Raw genomic sequence first — 23,556 nt, 5'->3', positions numbered from 1 at the left:
AAATTTGGTTAAATTACAAGTACAAACACTTTCCGTCAAAAGTAGTAATTTACTTTGGAATTAATTTCGACTTCACAAATACAACGATCCACAAAGCTTCATACTTCTTCCGTGAATTCGGAGCTGGAAGTAGACAGACAACTTCGGAGAGGAGAGCTCGATCAAGCAGGCAATTAGCAATGAAGCAGCGAGTCGGCAATCGCCAAAGGTAATTACCAGGCTAGCGACATTCATATCTTGTTGGTTTGTCGCAAAGATGCGACTGCACCCATTAACACAAAATACAAGATGAAGGAGGCGCTCGAATAAAAATTCGAAACTCACGAATAAAAATACAAAAACTGTCAGCCCACCATTCCGCTCGAATCGTGAATACAGCTGAATTGCTATTCACTATCGTGCTCTGCACGCACCCTTCATAAAGTATCGCAATAAAAATATATATAATACATTCACAATCGGAAAATTAGTTTGATCCTCTCTCGAAGGGAGAAGACGTAGATGCAGTCAACAGGTTCCTGAGCCGAAAGCTTCCGGTAGTCCGAGACGGCTATAATCACTAACAGAATGAAAACGGCGGACAGGTCATTCAGCTTTCCCGCCTCCAACACGATGCACGCGCAGCCGGTTCGGCTACGCGTGCCCGCGCGTGCTTTGCAAGCATAGCCAAGGCACGGCGGAATTCGCGTGGTGGAGGCCGGGCGTTTTGAGAGGGACCCCTCGCCGTTCTGATGCTGTCGGTGACGTTATAGTCGTGAGCGGTGTGCTTCAGTCCCCGTCTATTCCGCTGACATCGTAGGGGCGATAGTCGCGGCAGGCGTGGATGATCTCTCCCGGTTTGCGGGAGATGCCCACTACGGTCCCGTACCAGCTGTAGTCGGCCACCCTGTGGCCTCGTGCCTTGAGACCGTGCTTCACGTCCTAGAAAGGTGAGAGAAGGAAGGAGAAAATGTAGCTTCGTGAACACAGCCGGCAATAGAAACACGCGACCGGTGGCCGTTTCGTATTTCCCGAGCCGTGCATGCGAAGGACGGTGATCGTGCTCTTCCAGTAGACCTGTTGCTAAATTACCCAAGCATCAAGAAGAATGCATGGATTGGTGTTCCACGCGCCGCACGTGCTGGCCTCCGCAGTGGCAATCTTTTAAAGCAAATACCTAAAACAAATAGACCGATCTCACCAGCCAGTTTGACTACGCCACCGCCGCCGCAATTCATCGAGGGAGCTGTAGTCTTTCTGCACGTGCGACAAGCTCGCTGGAGCTCTGCGCGTGTGGAGCATGAGGCGGCACGAGCCGTCTTGTGCACTGCTGCCTGCCTCCCGCGAACCAAAGTTATGGCGGCGTCACGCATGCGCCGAACGCTTGGTGAGATCGGTCTATTACATCTTGCAGGCGAGTTTGCCAACTGTAAACATAGAAATAAAACAGCGCAAACAAACACAAGGACAAGTAGAAGGAGGGACACAGACACAGCGCTGACTCACGACTTATTTTCTTTCTCATCTTTTTAAAACATTTCAACATAAGAAAACAAGAAATGAAAAATAAAAGAAGAAGAATCCAGCATGTAAGATATCCTCTCTGTCATACGCCATCTGAGGAATTTTTTACACAAACTAAACATTACATACCATTACAACAAAAAAACAAATTAAAAAAACAAATTAAAAAAAATTAAAAAAAGCCAAAAACCACAGCGCGAGCCCTAATGCTCTGTGCGTACCTGTCTTGCACGCGGACTCTTGGTATGTCGGAACCCTTTCCTGGCTGCATGTAGGCACGCGCCTGTGGTTATAGGATCACTCCCATGGAAGCAGAAAGAAAGTGTTAAAGAGACGTGCCTAAACTCCGAAGAAACTCGCACTCTTCACTGTATAACGTCACTGACTCTGAACTGACGCATAGATCGGGACCGTGTTGTCGAATGTAAAACGCTTCATGAATTTCCCTTGCCATTTTTTGTGAATGTTTAGCCAAAATTTCAATGTCACTTAACCGAGGGGAACAACTACACCTATCACAATGAATGGCTAGGTGACCCGAAGGTGAAGACCTCAAAGACAGATAATGCTCCCGAGCTCGAACATTAATACATCTGCCCGTCTGCCCAATATACACTTTCCCACATGAAAAGGGTATTTTATAAACGACCCCCACAGCACAAGCTACATATTTGATGCGATGGTTTATTCCACACCCTACACGCTGAAGTCCTGCTCTCTCAAAGGACGCACACAAACGGGATAGCTTGGAAGGTGCTGAAAAGACTATGGGAACTCCGTATTTAACAGCCACTTTTTTGATCCAGTGGGAAAAACTGTGCAAATATGGTATTACCACCGGTCGAGAGGCAGGCTTTTGTCTAACATTGTCAAGTACGTTAAGGGGATTCCTGAATAATTTTAAAAGTGACTCCGCTACCCCCACTATGTTTCGTTTTTTTTCGTTTCGAACTTTTCGAACTAAAAAAGGATCAGTTAACTTCAAAGAAGATAGGTGATGCTGGAGATACTTCGAGACATGCAGCTGCCATGACTCTCTCTGTGTAACAATCGCCCTGAACGGCATAGTGTCCTTATGGGTCTTCACAGAGAAGAAAACCTCCAGATTGAGACCACGAGCCGCCTGGACAGACTTCCTGAGCCTTTCTAAACCAAGCTGCTTACAAAGTTGCTCAGCACGCGTCTTCACCTTGCCCAGTACCACATCTGGAACAGGTTTGAAATTTTTTGACACGGCTTGTGTAGACTTTTCCTTAAATATATGTTCTGGCACAACTGCATATCCTCCCTCCTTATCTGAAACCAGCAGCTTTAACTTACAGTGTTTGAAAAAAGAAGTAATAGGGCCTTGGTCTCAGAGTCATTAGACACCTTTCGGGAGTGCTCTGGAGGTCTGCGGTTTACGAATGAGGTTCCAACTAAAAAAGCTTTGCAATTTTTGGACCTCAACATTCGTCTTGAAACGAGTCACCTATGCTGGGCTTATGAGCCTAGAACAAAAAAGTCCCTCCTTAGCTATGAATCAACGCACTCAAAAGTTGTAAAAAGAGCTATTGCAAAATCATGTTTGAGAGCGTCTTTATTGAAATCCTGTGTTCACAGAAGTTTCAACAGCTTTCTGTGTCAAGTAGATAGGTTAACAAAAGCGGGTTTCCCGAAACTTGTCATAGTGGGGGTAGCGGAGTCTCTTTTAAAATTATTCAGGAATCCCCTTAACATACTTGACAATGTTAGACAAAAGCCTGCCTCTCGACCGGTGGTAATACCATATTTGCACAGTTTTTCCCACAGGATCAAAAAAGTGGCTGTTAAATACGGAGTTCCCATAGTCTTTTCAGCACCTTCCAAGCTATCCCGTTTGTGTGCGTCCATTGAGAGAGCAGGACTTCAGCGTGTAGGGTGCGGAATAAACCATCGCATCAAATATGTAGCTTGTGCTGTGGGGGTCGTTTATAAAATACCCTTTTCATGTGGGAAACTGTATATTGGGCAGACGGGCAGATGTATTAATGTTCGAGCTCGGGAGCATTATCTGTCTTTGAGGTCTTCACCTTCGGGTCACCTAGCCATTCATTGTGATAGGTGTGGTTGTTCCCCTCGGTTAAGTGACATTGACATTTTGGCTAAACATTCACAAAAAATGGCAAGGGAAATTCATGAAGCGTTTTACATTCGACAACACGGTCCCGTCTATGCGTCAGTTCAGAGTCAGTGACGTTATACAGTGAAGAGTACGAGTTTCTTCGGAGTTTAGGCACGTCTCTTTAACACTTTCTTTCTGCTTCCATGGGAGTGATCCTATAACCACAGGCGCGTGCCTACATGCAGCCAGGAAAGGGTTCCGACATACCAAGAGTCCGCGTGCAAGACAGGTACGCACAGAGCATTAGGGCTCGCGCTGTGGTTTTTGGCTTTTTTTAATTTTTTTTAATTTGTTTTTTTAATTTGTTTTTTTGTTGTAATGGTATATAATGTTTAGTTTGTGTAAAAAATTCCTCAGATGGCATATGACAGAGAGGATATCTTACATGCTGGATTCTTCTTCTTTTATTTTTCATTTCTTGTTTTCTTATGTTGAAATGTTTTAAAAAGATGAGAAAGAAAATAAGTCGTGAGTCAGCGCTGTGTCTGTGTCCCTCCTTCTACTTGTCCTTGTGTTTGTTTGCGCTGTTTTATTTCTATGTTTACAATGCATCACCGACTAGCCCACCTCCAAACATTACTGGAGTTTGCCAACATTTTCTTTTGGTTATTTACTTTGAATCTTTTATGCGGGGAAGGCGTGCGTGTGTGGAGCGTGGAACACCAATCCCGGCATTCTCCTTGATGCTTGGGTAATTTAGCAATAGGTCTGTTGGCGACCACGCCACAACTTGGTCGTCTGCTATATAGGCAGAAACTCAGAGAAAGGAGGAGACAAGAGCTCACGAGGACGTCAAAACGCCGAGCTCTGGTTGGAATTGGGTGCCTTCGTGTGTGTTTTGTTTAGGGTGGTGGCACGTGGCCATTTTTTTCTAAACGCCTATCAGTATTGTTTGTTTTAAAGCGTCTGAAAGAGCGCGTCCCTGCACGCGCTCTCGCCCTGGCCTGTGCTGCGGCGACATCATGTTTTCGACGGTTGTTTCGCCCTTTCCCTGTGTGCTCGTGCTGTCGGCATCAAGTACTATACCCTGTTTCACCTTATGATGTACCGCAGGAAAGCCTACAAGCTCCTTGCTATAGGGTACATCACTGCGGCACAAGCTCTCGTGCACTAAGAGCAGCTTCCAACGCTATGAGCTCGCGCTTCTAGCCTTCTCCGCTGTACAACATGAGGGGAAACGGAGTATAGTAAAGTCACTTGATCGTGGGAAAGTAGCACCAAGCTCCCCGTGTGGTCGCTAACTTGGTCCGTGAAATGAGCAATGTATCCTTGACCACTCCGTTCTTGGTGAGCTGATCTAAATTTGCTGGCGACGAGTAGCTTTATGGAGACGTTTGTTGTATGCAGAACTCTTTCTATCCACCCACCGACGAAACAAGCGCTTTTGCACTATATTAAAATACGCAAAAAAGAACAATATAATTGTAAGAGATGGGTGGAGATGGGCATGATTGATAAGTTGATTGCATACACAGTGCCAAAGACGCTTATATTGGCGAGGAACGCTTCCAGTACGATGATGCTTCATGGTGATCTTGGCGCGACTGATTTCGAAGAACTCTCTGGATTCTTCGAAGTTTTGAACGGACCGAGATGGCGACTTCCATGGCAACGAAGACAGATTAGCCAATCGCCTTGCAAGGTTTTGGTCGTCTATATCTTAGCATCCGTTTGTATCTGGCTAGCAGGTAGAGAAGACAATGGCGCTACTTTCCAAAGATCTAGTGACTTTAGGTACTACGAAGGATGGCATCGCAGCGTTGGGCAGGAGATCGAACAATAGGAGACGCTTTATCGAGGTTGATGTCCGCACAGCCCGATCTTTACTAACACAGCATAACAAAGAAATTGAACCTCGCCTAGTACGGTCTGGCTTCGAGGGTCGGCCATTGTACCGGAAAGGGCAACATGGCAGGCCCATGGATCGTCCTTTTTGGCGAAACAGCTGTCACTGGCTCAGTGCAAAGATCCTTACCGGATTCAAAGTTCAGAACAACTTATAGGTTATATAAAGGAGCATGGATCTGGTGTCGTCTCTGCCTTTGCAGTCGACATCCAGGATATGTATTACTCAATACCACACACAGGCCTTTTGTTGATTCTTCGAACAGCCATTGAAGAGCAAGGAACAACAACATTCCAAAACTTGGCTGGATTTACCGTCGACGCCTTCCTGGAACTACTCAGTGTATACTTGGCAGCGACAGTGGTGGCCCATCAAGGGCAACACTTCGTGCAAAAGAGCGGCAATGATGAGGAGCGGCCCTCGGGTCGCTCCTTATCTTTGCGATTTGTTGCTTGCAGCACCCGGCAGGAACATTCAAGAGAACTTGAATGGCGCGCGGGTGAAAGCCTTTTTTAAGTACGTTGATGACTATTTGGTGCTATGCGACACTAAGGGGGACGATCCAGGGAACGGATGTAAAAAAAGAATTTTGACCTGTTTCCAAAAAAAAGAAAAGTTGCCCTGAATCATTGTTTACTTACGAGCTAAAACTGGTCAGTCAAGTTCTTGGACCTCATTTTGGAGGTCAAAGCAAGTCACATCTGTTGGCGCTAAGAAACCCTGATCGAGTAAGAGGTTTCTTCCCTAGGTGTCAGGCCATTCGAAGACCACAAAAAAAAAGTGTTGCCAGTGCTGCTCTTGTCTCTGCGCTAAGCAAGTCTTGTCATCATCAACTTGAAACAAGCTTTAAAAAAATAAATCACTCGACTACGCTATTCTGGTTACCCGAGCGCTCTCCTAGGAAGCGCATGTGAGAGCCTCTCCAAGAAACTGAAGCGAAAAGAAGCAAGCGGCGAGGAAGTGGTGAATTCACTAATGCGATGCAAAATCGCGGTTGTGCCCTACATCAATGGAGTGATTCACAGACTAAAAACTTTCAGCCCTTCCGATTTGGTGAAGAAGGAAGACCAGCGAAACTGTACTATGGTGGGACGACCCCAAGAACCGAGTTCTTGGACGACCTTAAGGACGACGCCTACAGGACGACCTTAAGGACGACCTCAAGGATGACTTCTAAGACGACCTCGAGGACAATGCCTAGAGGACTGGGCGTAGGACGACCTCAGGAACGACATCTAGGATAACGCCTAAAACGACCTCAGGGACGACATTTTGGACAACCTCGAGTATGACTTCTAAGACGACCTCGAGGACAACCTCCGGGAGGACCTCTCGGACGACCTTAAGGATGACGTCTAGGGCAAAGTTAAAGACGACTTCTAGGACGACGCCTAGAGAAATTCAGCCCTTCCACGCTGGTGAAAACCAGAGTGGAAAGGTTGCCGCCATCTATGTGCAACGGCGGCCACCAGACAAACGGAAATTCGGTTGTCTGGATGACGCCATCGCTCATAGATGTTGGTACCTGTACAGAGGTTTGTGTCGACATATATTTGGTGACGGAGACGAAACTGGGGAAACTCCCTTAACAGCTCCGCTGTAAAAAGATCACGGGCACGCATGACATTCAGGTTGTTTGTTCGGCACCGAACAAAGCAAATGCCATGTGCCGCAGGGTCAACAAAGGATGTGATCAACAGCCGATATGTGACACAGCCCATAGAACACGCTATGCCCAATGCGAAACAGGGGTGGTCTATCATATTCCCCTCTCTTGCGGGAAGAGCTACATCGGCCAAACTGACCGATGTATAAACGATAGAGCAAGGGAGCACTCAGCGTTGGTGAAAAGTACATCGGCGGGACATTTGTCAGCTCATTGCCGAACCCGTGGATGTAATGCAGAGCTCACCATGGCCGTCCTTCATAAGAACAAGAACTTCTTTGCGCGTGAAGTGCTGGAGGCCTTGGCCATTGAAGAAACAGAAGAAAGCGTGTTTCATATACAGCGATTTTGGCCCCAGAGCGGAGCGATTTCTGCCGTCGCGGAGCTCGTGCCGCTCAACCGCTGGTGCTGGCCAGAGCGCCGCGACGGCAGAAATTGCGCCGCTCTAGGGCCAAAACCGCTGCATGTGAAACACGCTGAAGATTGCGTGAGCACCTCGTCAATTACGGTTTAGGAATAGAACGACAGAATTTGCGGTTTGCCACAACCTATTGAGTGGTAGGCCAAAAGGTTTTTAAACGTGTTTAATCTGCCATAGGACGAAGAAGAAAGAGCCTAGGCTGGATAGAGAAAAAAGTAAAAGTCAGTTGTTAGTCAGCGGTGTGTTTGTTCAGACCTTTCTTTCGTGTCCTCGTTTTTTCTGTGTTCAGTTGACCCGAATGCCAAAAGAAAACTCACCGGAGAAAATCTCACCGCCAAGCCGTCCGATGCAGAGAATAGCTCTCCGGCCTTTTGACGGACGCGGAGACAAGCTCACTTTCGAATCTGTGAACCGAGCACTCCCTCAACTGAAATTCGCTCCCTCAATAGAAGCATGTTCGGATGCCATACGTGCAAGCGGTCATACTGCATTTCACGAACAAATATTATATGTTTAAGAATACCTATTTACAGAATTCGTAGCACAATAAAACTGAAATCGAATAAAAATATATAAACCGGTAATTGAAAAATAGCCGGGCGGAAATATAACCAGTGTAGTAGGCTGCCGCCTGAGTAGTTCCTTCCTGAATTGTTATATATTAAATTACCTTTCATGTGCTAGTTGCGTATGCTACATTTCCAAAACTTCACATGTCGACTTTTAAAAAGACACGGTTTTAATATGTTAAGCTCTTCCAATGAGCAGCTAAATAAAATTGATATTTCCTCTATCTCGGCAATGTCACAATCAAATATGGCAACACACGCGAAAAAACGCTGGACACAAAAGCGGAATGATGGCTGCCGCAAAGCGCTTTTTTTTAATGTTTACCCCCTGCACGGGAACGCCTGTAGAGTTATTTCCACTACTGCTTCTAAAATGTTCAACCCAGTCCAAGAATAGAGGAACAAATTCACACGATAGAATAAACACTGAATAGATAAAGACTACCTTACATAAAAATTGATTTCTAGGTGAGCTTTTCCCCGGGTCTGTCTAAAGACTGGTGATCTTTTCTCCGGGCCCGCACAAAAGTAGCGGAGCTTTTCTCCGGGACTTGGGCACGAGAGCTTTGCTCTGACGAGTGCTTCGGCTGCACAAGGAGCGGCCTTCGAATCGACATCTTCGATTTATTAGATGAAAACCAAACGAGAGAATACGGCTTGTTGTCTCCACAACTGAAGCGTACACCGCTAGAAGCGTGACTGTTCGATCTTCTCTCCAATACAGAAGCACATTGAGGCACCCTAGTTGGCAAGATTCATAGGTAGACGCAAAGCTATAGCTGGTTTGGTCTCCATTGCACTCGTCGAATGTGTTAGAATGCACAACGCCTGCCTTCGGCGTCTGTCTTCCACATTCGAACCTGTTCGACAAGTGCAGAAGAAACGAAGGCAGTGCGGTGGAGACCTTTACGTCTATCCATTCATCATTTCAAGGAGAGCACGTAGTTCTGACACCTTCGCGAGCTTTCCTCTCCTCCTCTCTCTTTTTTCTGTCCGTATAGGCGCGAAGCAGACGAAGTCAAAGCACTTGTCCGTGTTATAGCCAATCGTGTCCACGGTAACACTCGAACACGAGATTGGAGCAGCAAAATATTTCTAAGGTATTACGAGATATGCGCTCGTAGGCGATAGGTTGACGTAAAGAGCCTAGATTTAAGAGAGGGGGCAACTCAAGCCATGGGGGGCGTTCGCAAGAAATAGACACCTCCTTCGTAGATTGGTTGCGTATGTGCATCCGTCCACGTCGCGTGGCTAGGAGGGTAGTGGACAAAGAGTGGCTGAGCGAAGGCTGGGGACACTTAGGTTGGAGACGGTTGCGGACGACCGGCGCTTTCGCCTTCTACTCGCGGTTCTTATTGGAAACGAGGCCCGTAAACCACGTGACGCCGACCGAGTGCTTGGAGTCACTCTCAAATCTCGGCACGCAAGTTTTACGCACAGTCCACCTGAGTTAAGAACAGATATGTGACGAAAACGAACCGAAAAATGAGTTTCATAGATATAATTTTGAACAATTCATTTCGAGAAAAAAAAAAAAAAACTGCTAAAGCATTAAATTCATAAGGACTTTAGGGGCACTGAAAAGACAGCGAGAACAGCTTCGGAGTTAGGGCAATATGGCAAAACCACCAAATCGCGAAATTTATATTAACGTTTCGTTCATATGAGCCCCGTGAATATATACGCCGCAGTATAAACAACATTTTTGAGGGAAGAACTGGGAAAATGCAAAACTTTCTGGCTCGTTCTTACAGACGACTCACATTGTGAATAATTATCGGGGGAACAGAGGTGTCTATAATGAGCAGTGTCTGCTCTGTTCCATGGGCGCCGCCATGTTTGTTTATGCTGACGCCAAGAAACAATAGGGGGCTGCTCTTTTTGCAAGACTCCGTTTCTTAGAAGCCTTCGCACATAACGTGGTGCAAGAACGTCACAAACAGAAGTTTCCCTAGGAATTGAAATTAGGGGGGGGGGGGGAGCGTATCTAAAAGTTTAGGGGGAGCGGGGGTCGGAAGGGAGGGAGGGGGGGGGGGGGCATTGAGAATAGAGGAGTCGTTGCGAAACAAGGGGGTGTCTTCAGAAAAACAAGTTGGCTGTACGCCCCCCCCCCCCCCCCCCCCTAGGGGGTGTGTAGGGAAATCACTGGTCACAAATGCATAGTCACGAAGCTCCGGGAACAACACTGATGTCAGGAGTGCTATAAAAAGCAAATATATATATATATATATATATATTTTTTAAGTTCAGTACCTCTTTTCACAATAGCCTGCGTTTGAGAGACTATTTCAAACTTTGGTCTATAAACGAGGCTTGACCTAGCAGTGCGTGATGCTGCACCAACTGAAGAGCGTAACTTACTACGATGAATTGGCAAGAATTTTATGATAGAACAAAGAGAGTGCACGGGTATTCAGGACTCCCATAGCAAAATGCTTATCGTCTTCGGTGTTCTTTAAATTGCGGAAGAGATCTTGCTACCATTATATATTCGCGTCTCCAGTTCGACGCTCGCCCTCCCGCGGCGGAAACGGGAAGCGCTCTAGTGAGGTTCCGCCGATTCTCCTGCTCAGCGGGCACGGCGGAACTGCTCACGATCATGGCTCGCTAAATGTCATTTCCGAATGCAAACAACACTCTTCACTGTCCCAACGTGGTGCTGCAGTCGGTTATGGGAATGTACCTTATTAGAGAGTTTTAGTACTGCGCATAGAAGCAAACGCAAGCGGTGTGCTTTTGCGTTAGAGTTGCGTGCCCCACGTGCGTGCGCATCATCGCCATGCGCCGTCCAAGACCGCAATTTCGGGCTCCGCGCACGCGCAGTGTGGAATACGCAAAGCTAACGTAAACGCACAGGGCTTGAGTTCGCTCGTATACGCAATATTAAAACTCACTACTGTTTCACCAGCTTCCAACGCCTTCGAAACGCGCTGCAGTGAGCAGACGTGCAAGCAGGTAGGCGTTCCTTCGAACTGGAAAGGCTGAGATTGGCAAAACGACGGCAAGCAAATACAAAAGTAAATAAATGTTATTAAAAAAACTAATAATTAGAAAAAAAAGTTTTTTTTTTTTTTTACTTTTGGGCATTTGGTTTAGAAGTATATTGGCGGCGACTTTGGACGTTTCGCCGGTTGTCAAAAGTCGCGACTTTGATAGCACAATATACTTTACCCACAATTAATGTAATTTTACATGGATTTCTCACATTAGCTAGAATGTTTTCATTGATTTTAGACTATTTTTATTTTATTGGTAACTAAAATGCAGCAATTGGAACCAGTGATGATAATTAGCGCAGTTTTCATTGTCATATTTCTTCGAGCGTTTAAAATTAGACCATAAGCAACAAATTATATTAGAGCTTGAAGAATTACTGATTCAAATATATGAATTTTAATATTATTATTATTAATACAAATCGTGGCAATGTATGCCTCCAATTAACGCCAAGATCACGAGAAATAGTCTTTCCAGAAAGGTATGATTCTGTTTTCTTTTTAGCATATGAAAAACTCTGACATAGTTATCAAGATAGACAGACAGTCAAACACTGGATGTAATATGAAGTCCTACGCGTCACGCGGTGCTATAAAAACACGCACTCACTTCAGCTGTCTGACTCGGATTCCATCTTTGGGTTGTTGCAGTGAGAGCAGCGTTTATTAGTTTATGCGTTTCGTGGACATAATGTAAAATTTGAATTATTCTCTTATTTTTGTGCTGGGATAATTGTCATTATTTCCCATGACAATTATCTGAGCGAGAAAAAGGCAACGAGAACGCACAGATATTAGCACTGATTTTTTCAACAACTACAAATCTCAGCCTGGATCGAACAGTATGTGTCACAAAATAAAGTTTCCGCGAACAACTTTTCTAAGTAAATAATTACGATGTGAGACACATCTTGAGTCATGGAAGAATCCGAAATTAAGACCTATATCGAGAAAATATATCCAAAATAGAGGTAAGTTTCGGTTTCGCTCCACAATTAAAACGCGCATCCTTCCGTAAATAATACGCTAAACACCGTTCTTGTTTCAGGTTAAAGAGGTGACCTGCGCTCATAAAACATTAGCTTCCTCGTATTACCAGAAATAATTTATGTCGGTTAGTGAAGCCAGCACACTAGACAGGCTCAACAGCGGCACGCATCTTTGACCCTCACTAAACCCGCCATCTTGTAAAATGAGTGGCGCCACCTATAGTTAGTTGGAGTCGCGAATAGCTACAGCCCTTTTAAGATCACCCCCCCCCCCCCCCCCCCCCCAATTGCACCCCGTATCTACTCTCCCTATTTTCCTCTCACCACAATTCGTCTTAAGTACGAGGCCTTACACTAAAGCTTATTAGAGACAATGTTAATCGATGAATTCGTTTTAATGAGGATAATCGTATACCGCGGCGAGCGAGGGAAGTTCCCTTGGCGTCTCTAATTACCACGTCAAGATTAGGTTCAGCCAACACCTCGTCGGGGAACAGTTGGTGGTGAACTCTGGGTGCGTCGATGGCCTCCTTGATGGTGTGGTTCATCCACAGCGCCCGCATCACCACCTGCGTATTTAAAATTTAACTCAAAAGAAAGCTAGAATAGAGAGGTTTAGGGAACCGTTTTTGCATATCCGATGAGGTACGGTGGGCACTCCGGTAAGGGTAAGAACTGTACATGTTCGAGACTTCCGCAGTGGCACATGCAAAGTTCGTACCGGAGGGCCCGTCGTACCGCATCGGATATGCAAAAAGGCGTTCCCTAAAACGCTCTAAAAACTCCTAGAGACACCGTAGTTAAAGCCTCTTTATACCGAAAAGCAACTATGCCCTTTCAACTACGCAGCTTGCTTTGCTGAGACGATCGTGATTGAGGGCGAGCGCGAGAGAGGATGAAATAATGCGTGCGGTTTAGTACCAGGAGGAAGAGGAATGCCCATGTCAAATACTTCAGTATAGGTGTATATTCTACTCCGCTCATTTGCATTAAACGGCACGTGTACAACTCTAAATCCTCTCTAAGGGCTCATTCACACTGGAAGCGGATCCGCGTTCGCAAAGCGGTTGCGAACGCGGTTGTATAGACGCTTTACACACGCGCCAAATTACGGCCGCCATTGCTGCCCTTCTCTTGTCTTTCCCAGTTGCCCAGCCACTAAAGCGGACGTTGACAAGCCTCCAGAAAGGCCAATGCTGCGGAGAAGGACACTTTAGAAACTAAAATGGCAATAACCTGCCCCGCTATGGTAACGATGAAGTGAAGTAAATGTAATAATAGGAAACAAGAACTGAAGGTCGGTTATGGCGGCGCCCATGCACAGCTGCTGCAAAGCGTCTATAAGGATTCAGTACAACTGCACGCGCATTTGATGACATCAAATGCGCGTGCAATACGCCTCGCAAGTGGGCTCATTTTCGTCTTCTGCGCATAAGAAAGGAAGTAGCGGTGACGTCAGAACGCCGAACTCTCATTGGCTTATCGCGACCCCTATCTCAGCGTCGTCTGCTCCTTTGCAACGTCGTCTGCTCGCAACGTCGTCTGCGTCTGTCTTACCTTTCCTGCGACTTTCGGAGCGAACTCGACCTCGCATTTAAGAGAGGGCAGACGAAATAACTCGAGCGGTACGTTGTTTTTGTCTAACAACTAGCAGACGCGCATCAAGGAAAGAAGTCAAAGGACTCACTGGCGAGGTGTCCCGGGGCGCCGAGGTTTTTTTGCTTAGAACCGAGGCAAGTTCCCTCCCAAATACTTTTTCCCTCCATTCGTGTGCGGCGAGACCCCTCACTCTTTAACGGCGTCGGCGGGTTGGCGCAGTTAACGTAGTCTGCTTTACGTCTGCTAGTCAAAGCGGTCAAAGCGATGGCTGCTTTACCTTTGCTGCGTCTGTCGGAGATTCACCGCTTTTTCATCGGCGAGAGTCACCGTTGCCTCGGGAAACAAGGAGATAACAAGAGGAAGAAATTGACCCCTTAATCTAAAATTGAGGTCAGCAATCAAAATATTATACGGGAAGGGTTCACAAGGGTCGCGCGGGCATATTCCACTCAGCACGCCAGCCGGTAGTGGGCAGACGGTCACCGAGTCGCGAGAGCCTGCTAGGCCTAACTGCCCAGCTCGTTCGGTCGCGTTCGGTGGGATCGTGGCCGTGGGAGCTTTTCCCGGGTGTTTGTGGATCCAGCGTTCTTGTTCGTCGTGGTCTGTTTCAAGTACTTTTTACTTTTTTCTTGCTGCTTGAAGTCGGGACGCGTCAGAACCGCACGCAAAAAAAATAAACGTCCGTGGGTCGTCGCGACCGCGACGTTGTCGGCCATGCTGATTTGATCGTAAGAAGTGCGTAAGACAGCTTCGGAGCTGTCGTTGGATTTCGTCGTAACCTGCGCAAAACTTAAGAAAATTTCGTTTCGTGAATACGAATTTGTTCTTAAGTTATGTCTTACGCACACTTTTGGCGCAAGATCGTTTCGTGAATCTGGCCTCTGCAATTCCGAAAGTCGCAGGAAAGGTAAGACAGACGCAGACGACGTTGCGAGCAGACGACGTTGCAAAGGAGCAGACGACGCTCAGATAGGGGGGCGCGATCAGCCAATCAGGGCTCGGAGTTCTGACGTCACCGCTACCCCCTGCGCGAGAAGCAGACGAACTTGCCCTCCGCATTGCACTGGATCTTTATACAACCGCTTTCGCAACCGCTTCGCGAACGCGGATCCGCTTCCAGTGTGAATGGGGGGTAAGCGGTTTGGAAACGCCGCGTCCGACAGAACGCACACTCATTATGCAGTGCACGGTGCCGCGCTTCCGCGCTGCTGCGAGAGAGAGGGCTGCGGTTGACATACCGAGATACCGGATTCGCCGAGGCAGCAGAGACGGCCGTCTCCACTGTCTCAACGAGGTTTACACGATTACAGGTGGCAGCAGCCATCTACCACGCAAAGGCTATCGGCGCCGCCAAGGTTATTGAATTTTCGCAGAATACGATGTATTCCATGGTAAATTACTTGCACGTGTCTTCGGAGTGCAGCAAAGGCTGCGAGCTGATGGTTCCAATCAGTCTTGTAGACGTTACTTTCAGAAAAAAAGTAATATATTACGATTACTATTGGTTAAAAGTCTTAAATTAGATTACTTGATTACTGGAGAAGTAACTGACCGTTACTTGAAAATGTAAAAGTTGCATTCCCGATTACTCCAAATATATAAAAAAAAAATGTTTGCGGTTTAATAACGGATTTTTATACTGTCCATTATTCGATTGAAATCACGCAACTCTGAAGTCCTTGTTTTTCAGTCCTCCAGTTTTAGTAACTATCCTCCTGTCAGAGACTTGGTCCATTGTTGCTTTATTATAGGAAACTTGTGCAAACAAAGGGCACCACTTGAAGGGGAAGGAAAAATAGTGACTGTTACAAGTAATTTTAGTAGTGCCAAAATAATAAATTTACTTTTCTGAATACTCCCTAACAAACATATAAATGATTACAGGTTTACTTCAATAAGTAACAGACTACGAGTAATTTGATTAATTGGAACAAGTACCGTGGAAGTCTGGTTTCGATCAATAAACGTCAGAAGCACAACGTCGCGGCTCTCAGCATATTTTTTGGGTGTCTTTTTCGCGGCTAATCCAACAAAAACCAGATTGTGTACCTTGACCATGCGCTTTCAGTTTATGTGTATGTGTTTGTCTGTCTTGACCGCGAGGAGCGACAGATTCTATGACTGGGGATCATAGACAACTAGGCCAGGGCTTCCTCGTTCTTTGTTGAGCGTCAGGCATGCAGTTGTTAGTCGACCAAAACAAAGAAACCTTAGAGGCATTTCCTCTGTTTCTCAAAGGCTATAAGTTCTCGTTCGTTAAAAACCGATGATGAATTTCAGAAGGCTACGGGAAGGGAAGACAGACATTGCTATACTCACCCCTAAGCAGTGACTATTGAAGCTCCGCCTTCAGCGCGAGCTCGCTGGCTTCCGCAGTGCTTTAGTTGCGCGTGCCTACGCGTTCACGCTTGTTTTAGCATGGAGAAAAAGCTCTCGCTGAAGACGGAGCTTCTAGTCTCAGCTTAAGGGGAATCGAAGTATAGGACCAGCAAATGACGATGGCGTTCGGCGTCCGACCACCTCATTCTGTCGACGCCATTGATCCCTTTTGCGCGAGGAGTCAACAACAACCTTGCTCTCTCTGATTGGAGGAATACGGTGGACGGAGACAAACGGTAACCAGCCCTCGTGTCTACCCACTATCCTTCCAATCAAAGCTCGACTCTCTGACATCACCGCGCCCCCTGTGGTGGCGCTGTCGTCGTCACGGCGCGTTAGCAGACGCTTCAAGCAAACCTGCTTGGTTCCTGCACACGCGCAATGTCCCCGCCTTGTGCGGGACATCGCGGACTTATGATTGTGTAAGCAGCAAGCTGGTGTATTGCTTTCATGGGCCGAACCTGCGCGGCACCGGTAATGATGCTGAATGCGCCGGTTCCGCTGACGACCATTGTGACGTCACCCTGGGCGTCGGTCATCACCAGCGGCGAGATTGAGGACGTGGGTCGCTTTCCGGGCCGGATGTAGTTGACGTGGCTGGGCAGCAGCCCGAACGCGTTCTTGACGCCGGGGATGGCAAAGTCGTTCATCTCGTTGTTCAGCAGGATGCCCGTCGAAGGGGACAGGGCCAGGGCGCCGAGCCTGTTGGCACATTTTTTGGGCGAATCGTCTTGATGTACTCGCGCACGAAACCATAAAGAACTGCGTATACGCTATTATCGAAAAGTAAAATGAAAGCACACCGTTAAATTACGTCAAGGAAATTTACCCAGGGCCTATGCCTTTTCTTTTTGGCTTGGGGGCACGCGGAGGGCGAGGTCACGGGGCACGTTCTTATCGTTGGATTGGCTGGCACAGCTTATGGTATCCGCCGCAGTCTATTTGAAAGTAAAGGCGCTGCGCGCGGTGGTGAGACATTGCGAATAGCGCGTTGCCACTTGCCATTACTTCGTCGCACATCAGTTGCCTCTCATTGGTGCCAGTTATTGTACGGCGCAACCGACATTAATCACACACGGATCATTGTCTGGACTACAGGGTAAACTCAACGATGGGCAGAACCAATCTTGGCGGCAAACGTACGTGCCGCGAGCCGTCATCCATGCGAGCTCAAGAAAAGAAAACAACAACAAGCGCTCTTGCTTAGGGTACGTGATGCTGGTGTCGCCATCTCGTTGAACTTGCACAATTGCATTTAATTGCATTATAATTGTAGAACTCATTGAAAACAAATCTGTCGCGTCAAATTTATTTACACAAATACGCACATACTCCTACATGTAGTCATCTCGCCATGGTCTTAACATTAAGATCGGGGAAACCCCCCTACGTTTTGCTGTTTTTCTTCTAGGTACTGTTAATTTAAAAATCATATGATAATGCGCTCAAAGCAATCAAATCGGTAATATTTCTGGATTTACTAAAAATCTACAACGTTTTCAAGGAAACATATAAAGGACACGTTTGACCTTGCATATGTCTTCACAACGAACCTCCAAAAGAACCAGCACTCTCGTGCATACCATAAACTCAGACTTGTGTCGCCCAATTAGCCATTCAGTGTTCGAATCCCAGCCGAGGTGCCCGCAATATGACGGAGGCATATTGCGGAAGAGGTGCCGTGTAACCGAGCTTTCGGTTGCACACCAAAAGATCCCCAGGTGGTCAAAAATAATGCTCAGTCCTCCGCTGAGGCGTGCCTGATGCCCTTCGTTCAGTTTGCATGTAAAACCCCCAAATTTCACTTTTGCCCATTCAGTAACGAGCGGGTGAATCCCCCTAAAGGCAGCGGATCGTTGAATACAGTTATGCATTGGAAAGACACGCACACACACGAAGCAGTTCAATTGGCATATGCTTCAATTCCATCGGTCCTTTAGTCTTTCGACTTCCCCGCTAAATTTACCTGAAAAGGTCCAAGATCAAAGGTCATGTGACGCAACGTATCTTCGAAACTCGCCCAGTCCAGGGCGTAAAAGTATTCTACGGGAAAGAATGTTGGTGCTGCACTCACGGCCCATTGATGCTGCCCATTAGTGCCAGGGCATCTCCGTCGGGCATCAGGATGACGATCTGGCCCGAACCGTGGCTCTCGATCTTCTGGTAGCGGACACCGTAGTAGCGCATGTCCCTGAACGGCGTGCCGCGGATTTTGGATCTGACATCCGCCAGAAACGATTCAGATGCGAGCTGCTCCAGAACCTGAGAAGAAAGCGGTATCCCGTTGGCATTATGGTGCCCGGAACACGTTTCCGACTGGTGTGTTCCATTTAAGACACAAGACCTTCGACCTTCTTTCGTGCACGTAACCACTGGAAAGATGAGGCTGAACCCTTTGAATCAGGCGGCAACTTGCGCCACCTAGCCGATGTGGTTTTTTTCCCTAACATTATTTAACATAGAGTTATAAATCTAAAGATATGTCTAGTAGGTCCTCTCAGCGCCACCTAGGGCGCGTCAGCATCGCCGCCACCACGCCTTCCAGCGTCTCACTATGAGCACGACGCTAAAAACACGGCAACGCCAAGACGGGCGCGTTTGCTTCTATGCGGCGTCTCTCATTGAGCTTCAGGTGTTTCCCGCTTGGGGCGCGTCGGAGATCGAATAATGATGACGCCATAGGCAGGCATTGTCTTCCAAGTGGCATTGGTTTACCGCGTCCCCAGATGTGGTCCCTTGATTTCCGACTGAATACGCCACAAATGTGCCTGTCCCGATCCTGACGGTGGCAGAGCAGCGGTGGGGGATGCTGCAGATGCTCGTTTTGCCGTAGCCAGCTCCCTGCAGCCAGTTTGTCGATGAAAACCAGGGCAGACACATTTCGGGACGCCGCGACGACGGCGACCCTTGCATCCGCTCGCCTTATTTCACCAGGATCGCGACATCCGACAGCGTGACAGGCCGGCTCCTGTGACGCGACTTGTGGCCACATTGGGACCACTTTCAATTCATAGGCGGGATGGGGCGGTAAGCACACCAGCAGGGCGGTAAGCACACCAGCAGTTGGCACAAAGGTCGTCACGTCAATCGTTGAAGAAGGAAGAAGCAGACGTGGCGCATTATTTTAAAGACAGGTGGCAAAAAGAAAAAAAATATTGTGAAGTTCTTGTTTACCTTGCCTCGTCTCGCAGTAAGTTTTAGGTCTTACTACCCTCTTAGAACAGCAATGTCTGTAGGGACATTCCTCGGTGAGCAAGTAAAATGTCACTACGAGCACAGTAGGATTATAGTAAGTGTAAATACATCGAGCATGAGGAAGCGTCAGGCTCAATGCCCGATACAGGCTGTTTCTTCTTTTATATCTATACGTGTTACCAGTTTGCTCATTCTCCGAGTTCCCTCCGTAGATTGCACAGATTGACTCTCTCTAATGCTTTGCGCAAAGGTAGGCGCTCTAGGTTTTTTATATTATGAACCAACGCGCGGCTCTGATGTGACATCGCTGTGAGGGCGCTGCTGTCGGCGGCACTCATGTGCAGACGCTTCATATCACACAATGTTGTTTCCGCGCACGCGCGCCGCCCACATCCTGTGCGGGCAAACGGAGGCTGTTTGTTGGCGTATATAGACCATTCCATTTAGCGCTCTCTGGGCGGCACCATTTTGTTCGACCGCAGCGCCCTCTCCACACATCCGGGAAGTTCCGCAGGGTTCGCGGGGTAAAACGAGAGAGAGGGCACGCGCCGACTCCGCTAGCAGACGACAAACCGGGACGTTGCCGTTCTCCATCTTTGGGCTGTATCGGCGGGCAGTACGGAACATCGAACTCTCGCTCGTGGCTGCCGTTGTGAAGTGGTTTGCGTTCTTAGAATAGTTGTGGCTGCTCCAAAATCAGCCTATATCTCTCTGTTGTTCTATTTCGCTAAATGATCAACTAGCATATCTTTTTTCCGTTACTTAAATAGCTGTTGAGTCAGCCGGCAGTACTACCCTCAACTACTGCGTGTATTGCGGCACGAGAGCACGTTTTATTTATTATTCAGACTTCCACTCATGTTCGCTAAAGGGCCTACACTAGTACGTACCTAGTATGGTAAAAAAGGTACAGCCACCGGATTCACTTTTCGCCGGAGAGACCGGCCACTCTGACACAGTTTTCCCTATTTTTTTTTATTTGCACGCAGATAACAGCGCAATTGGACTCTGTTAGTCTTTTTTATCTAGCATAGTATTACACGACAACTGGCATACCCAAATCTGCGCATCTGCGCTTGAAAGTTCCAAAATGACGCGATTTTAAACAGAGTTTGCACGCCAGCCGGACGCTAGCTACAGCCCAATCGGCGGAGCGGACGAGATGCGGGGCGAGAGGGGGAGTGCATTTTTTTCTCTTTTACCCTCTCTGCTATGACGTCATGCCAGAACGGTAGCGCTGCGGTCGGCGCATGCGAAGCTCTCGCGCGAATCTCGCAATTCTGCGCAAGCGCAGTGCCCACGCAGGGTTCGTGGGCACAAATGGGGACTTGATTGTAAGCAGCGTCTCAATATGTATAATGTACGCAGGACATTACTTTTTAATTTATAGAATCGGATGGCGATCCCTGCCATAGACACTTTTCAAGACCGCGTCTAGCAACATAGGCGTTCATTTTTTTTTGTTGTTTTCTTTAGAAACAAGGCATGTGATTAGGTTTTAGTCATCGCCGGAATGTTGACGCATCGCTCGTGTACAGTACAGGATCAGTGTGCGCTCCCAGACAATGGCGTACTCGAATAATTGGAGAAGACACTTTTAGTCGGCGCGCACTTTTGAAAAAAAGTCTATCGTACCCGTTTAGTGCTCGGTGAACCTACGTTTCGCATGTCGATGTGGCCCGGGTCACCGATTTCCATCCGCTTCGCGTACGTGAACTTGATGGCCTCCACGAAGCGATGGATGGTCTCCTCGCTATCGTCCAGCGAGAAGCCCGAGCCACCGGGCCTCTGCTGGCGGTAGCTGTCCATGAGCGCAATCATGAAGGCCAGCAGGGGTCCTCCAGACGGTGCCGGGGGCACGAAGACGCTCACGTTGTCTCGCAGCGTGCGGCCAAGGGCCTCGGTCACGTCCACGTAGTAGTCTTGTACGTCTTCCATGGTAATGATGCCACCTTGAAGACAATGCAAATTGAGAACTCGGCGATGCCGCCTCTGCTGTTCCTTGAGACTTTGGGCTCGATTACTTCGGAGACGTGGACAACAGGAAAGAGCGAAAACAATAGGGGTGACCTTTGTGATGATTCGTCAAATACCTCTGCCGATGATTCGGGTAAAACGCCATGATTCGTCTGATAATTCTATGGATGATTCGTTCAATACACGACGATTCATCTAGTAAGTCTCCGGCATGTTCGTTTAATGCGGAATGGTTCTTCTAATACGAGATGATTTGTTTAATACGCCCCCGAATGATTCGCCCATTACGTGTCCGAATAATTTGTCCAAAACGTGATGACTCTTCTTTTACGTCTCCGATTGATTCCTCCAACACGCCCCTGAATAATTCGTTCAATATGCGATGATTCGCCGGATACGTCTATGAATCATCCTTTCAAGACGCGATGACTCGTCTAATACGCGATGATTCGTGTATTACACTTTCCAGACAGTAAACATATTGTAGACGATGGCCGGGTTTCTCGCCGGAATTTGGGCAAGAGCAGCCTGGGGTACCTCAATACCTGTATTTATGGGACTATGCTTTGAATAACTTCAATGCCAGATCACCAATAGACGATTTTCAATTTTCCCAAGCGCCCAGGCCCGCACGTGAGGACTTGTGGGAGAAACTGTCCCTCGCCTGGCCGCTTGTCTCCTTCTAATCCTATGTTTTTGATTCTATTACCTATTTTTATCTATTCCAGTGTATGTTTTATTGCTTCTAAGTGTTTCTCTTCTGCGCGCGATATGTCTTGTGTATATATGCTATTTGTGTCTTTATTTTGAATTTTTCGACAGGAGTGCCGACGAACAACACGCCGCCTCGCGCGTCGTTTCCCGGGTGAGTACTACCCTTGCTACCCATTCCCATCGCACTGTTAGCAGTTCATTTTTTTATTCATTTGACCCGCGTGTAGTCGAGAGGAGTCGTTTATGAACACCCGCTCACATTTCATAGGGTTATAGGCAGAGCTCTGAATCGTCAATCGCGACGCGAGAGACGAGTGCGCTGGGATTTGGCCGCCCGCGCTCGCTCTGATGACTCGCACTGCAGCGTATGCCTTCAAGGGCCGCTTACTTGACCAAGATGCAGCGCGCCTCTTTTTCGCCGCGAACCATTGGTCCGAATGTTTGCGAAGCTGAGGCATATGCAACGCTGCTGCGCCTGACAACTGTGCGCTGCGGCGCGATCCCTTCGCAAACGCCGACGGCTCAACGTCGCGGCTTGAATGCGCCTATAGCATGCCTTCGTAATATATCTCCTAAGCTGTTGTCAGTTGCCAACGCCCTTTTCAAGTACAGAGATGTGTTGCCCCGAATCATTTGTCCGACCGTTCGGCATACTTGGCTTGTGTCGGCTGCTTACTGTTAAATTTGTCACCGAAACGTTCGGGATGCCTTCTCAGGACGGGATATAGGAATTACATCCTGGACACCTGGGTTATGCAGCGCGAGCTTTCGCTTCACGTGCTCCAAGCCGGGGCCCTAACCTCGAAAAACGTCGGCGAGAAATATGGCGGCCGCGATCGGCCAACGCCCCTTGACCTTGCCGCCGGCCAATCATAGCCGCCGGATTTCTCGCCGACTTTTTCGCCAAGAGTCCAGAAAGGGCCCTTGGGGACCGCTAGTTCGCTCGGCCACCGATAGCCTAAAGAAAGTTGGGGATGTCTCGTTGATCGTAAGCGTAGTTATTGAAGTTATTATTAGCTTACTCGGTGTATCTACGCGCTTACCGTTGACTTCAATGTCCTTGACGAGCATCCTCCCGACGGAGCCGTTGTAGAACGCCCTGTCGCCATTCTTGGCGATGAGGCTCAGCGAATCGGCAAGCGCGGGATTTCGCAGGGTCTCGTTGATGCGGAGCACTGACCCGTTCACCAGCTTACTGCAGAATATTTCGCTGCGCAACAAGCGTGACAATAACCCCGTATAAAAACCTTAGTGCCACATGGTAACTCAAGAAATAAAAAAAACAGTTTCAAATTTGACAAATAGCCCCCTTTCGAAACATCATCAGGCAACCCTGGCAGTCGCCATTCCTTTTGCACGAAGCGGGTGATTCAACTTCATTCGATTCGTTTATTTTCCAATGTGGTGTTCGGAGGAGGAGAGGGGGGGGGGGGGGGGGGGGGGGGGGGCAGATAAAAACAAAGTTGCCAAAAACAGCGTAAGGGTGTCTAAAAAAAAAAACTGCGCAACTTGATATTTAAAAAAAAGAATACGCAAACACGTGAAGAGTACTGTCGCCA

General features: G+C 47.7%; 1 protein-coding gene across 1 annotated transcript; it reads right to left on the bottom strand.

Annotated features, from left to right (window-relative positions):
- Positions 1–655: 655 nt before the first annotated feature.
- Positions 656–23,114, bottom strand: LOC8035692 (scoloptoxin SSD20-like). Its single transcript, XM_040216839.2, has 6 exons — positions 23,041–23,114; positions 20,966–21,258; positions 18,186–18,373; positions 16,573–16,813; positions 12,589–12,702; positions 656–921 (listed from the first exon to the last, which is right to left on the bottom strand). Exons 1-6 carry the CDS (start codon positions 23,066–23,068, stop codon positions 769–771), a joined length of 1,017 nt encoding a protein of 338 aa, XP_040072773.2. The 5' UTR covers positions 23,069–23,114; the 3' UTR covers positions 656–768.
- Between the last annotated feature and the right edge of the window lie 442 nt (positions 23,115–23,556).

Source organism: Ixodes scapularis, unplaced genomic scaffold (genome assembly GCF_016920785.2).
Source record: "Ixodes scapularis isolate PalLabHiFi unplaced genomic scaffold, ASM1692078v2 PGA_scaffold6__148_contigs__length_123643588, whole genome shotgun sequence".
NCBI classification, from domain to species: domain Eukaryota; kingdom Metazoa; phylum Arthropoda; class Arachnida; order Ixodida; family Ixodidae; genus Ixodes; species Ixodes scapularis.
The sequence above is the reverse complement of the archived record's forward strand: the minus strand, read 5'-3'. Positions and strand labels throughout refer to the sequence as shown.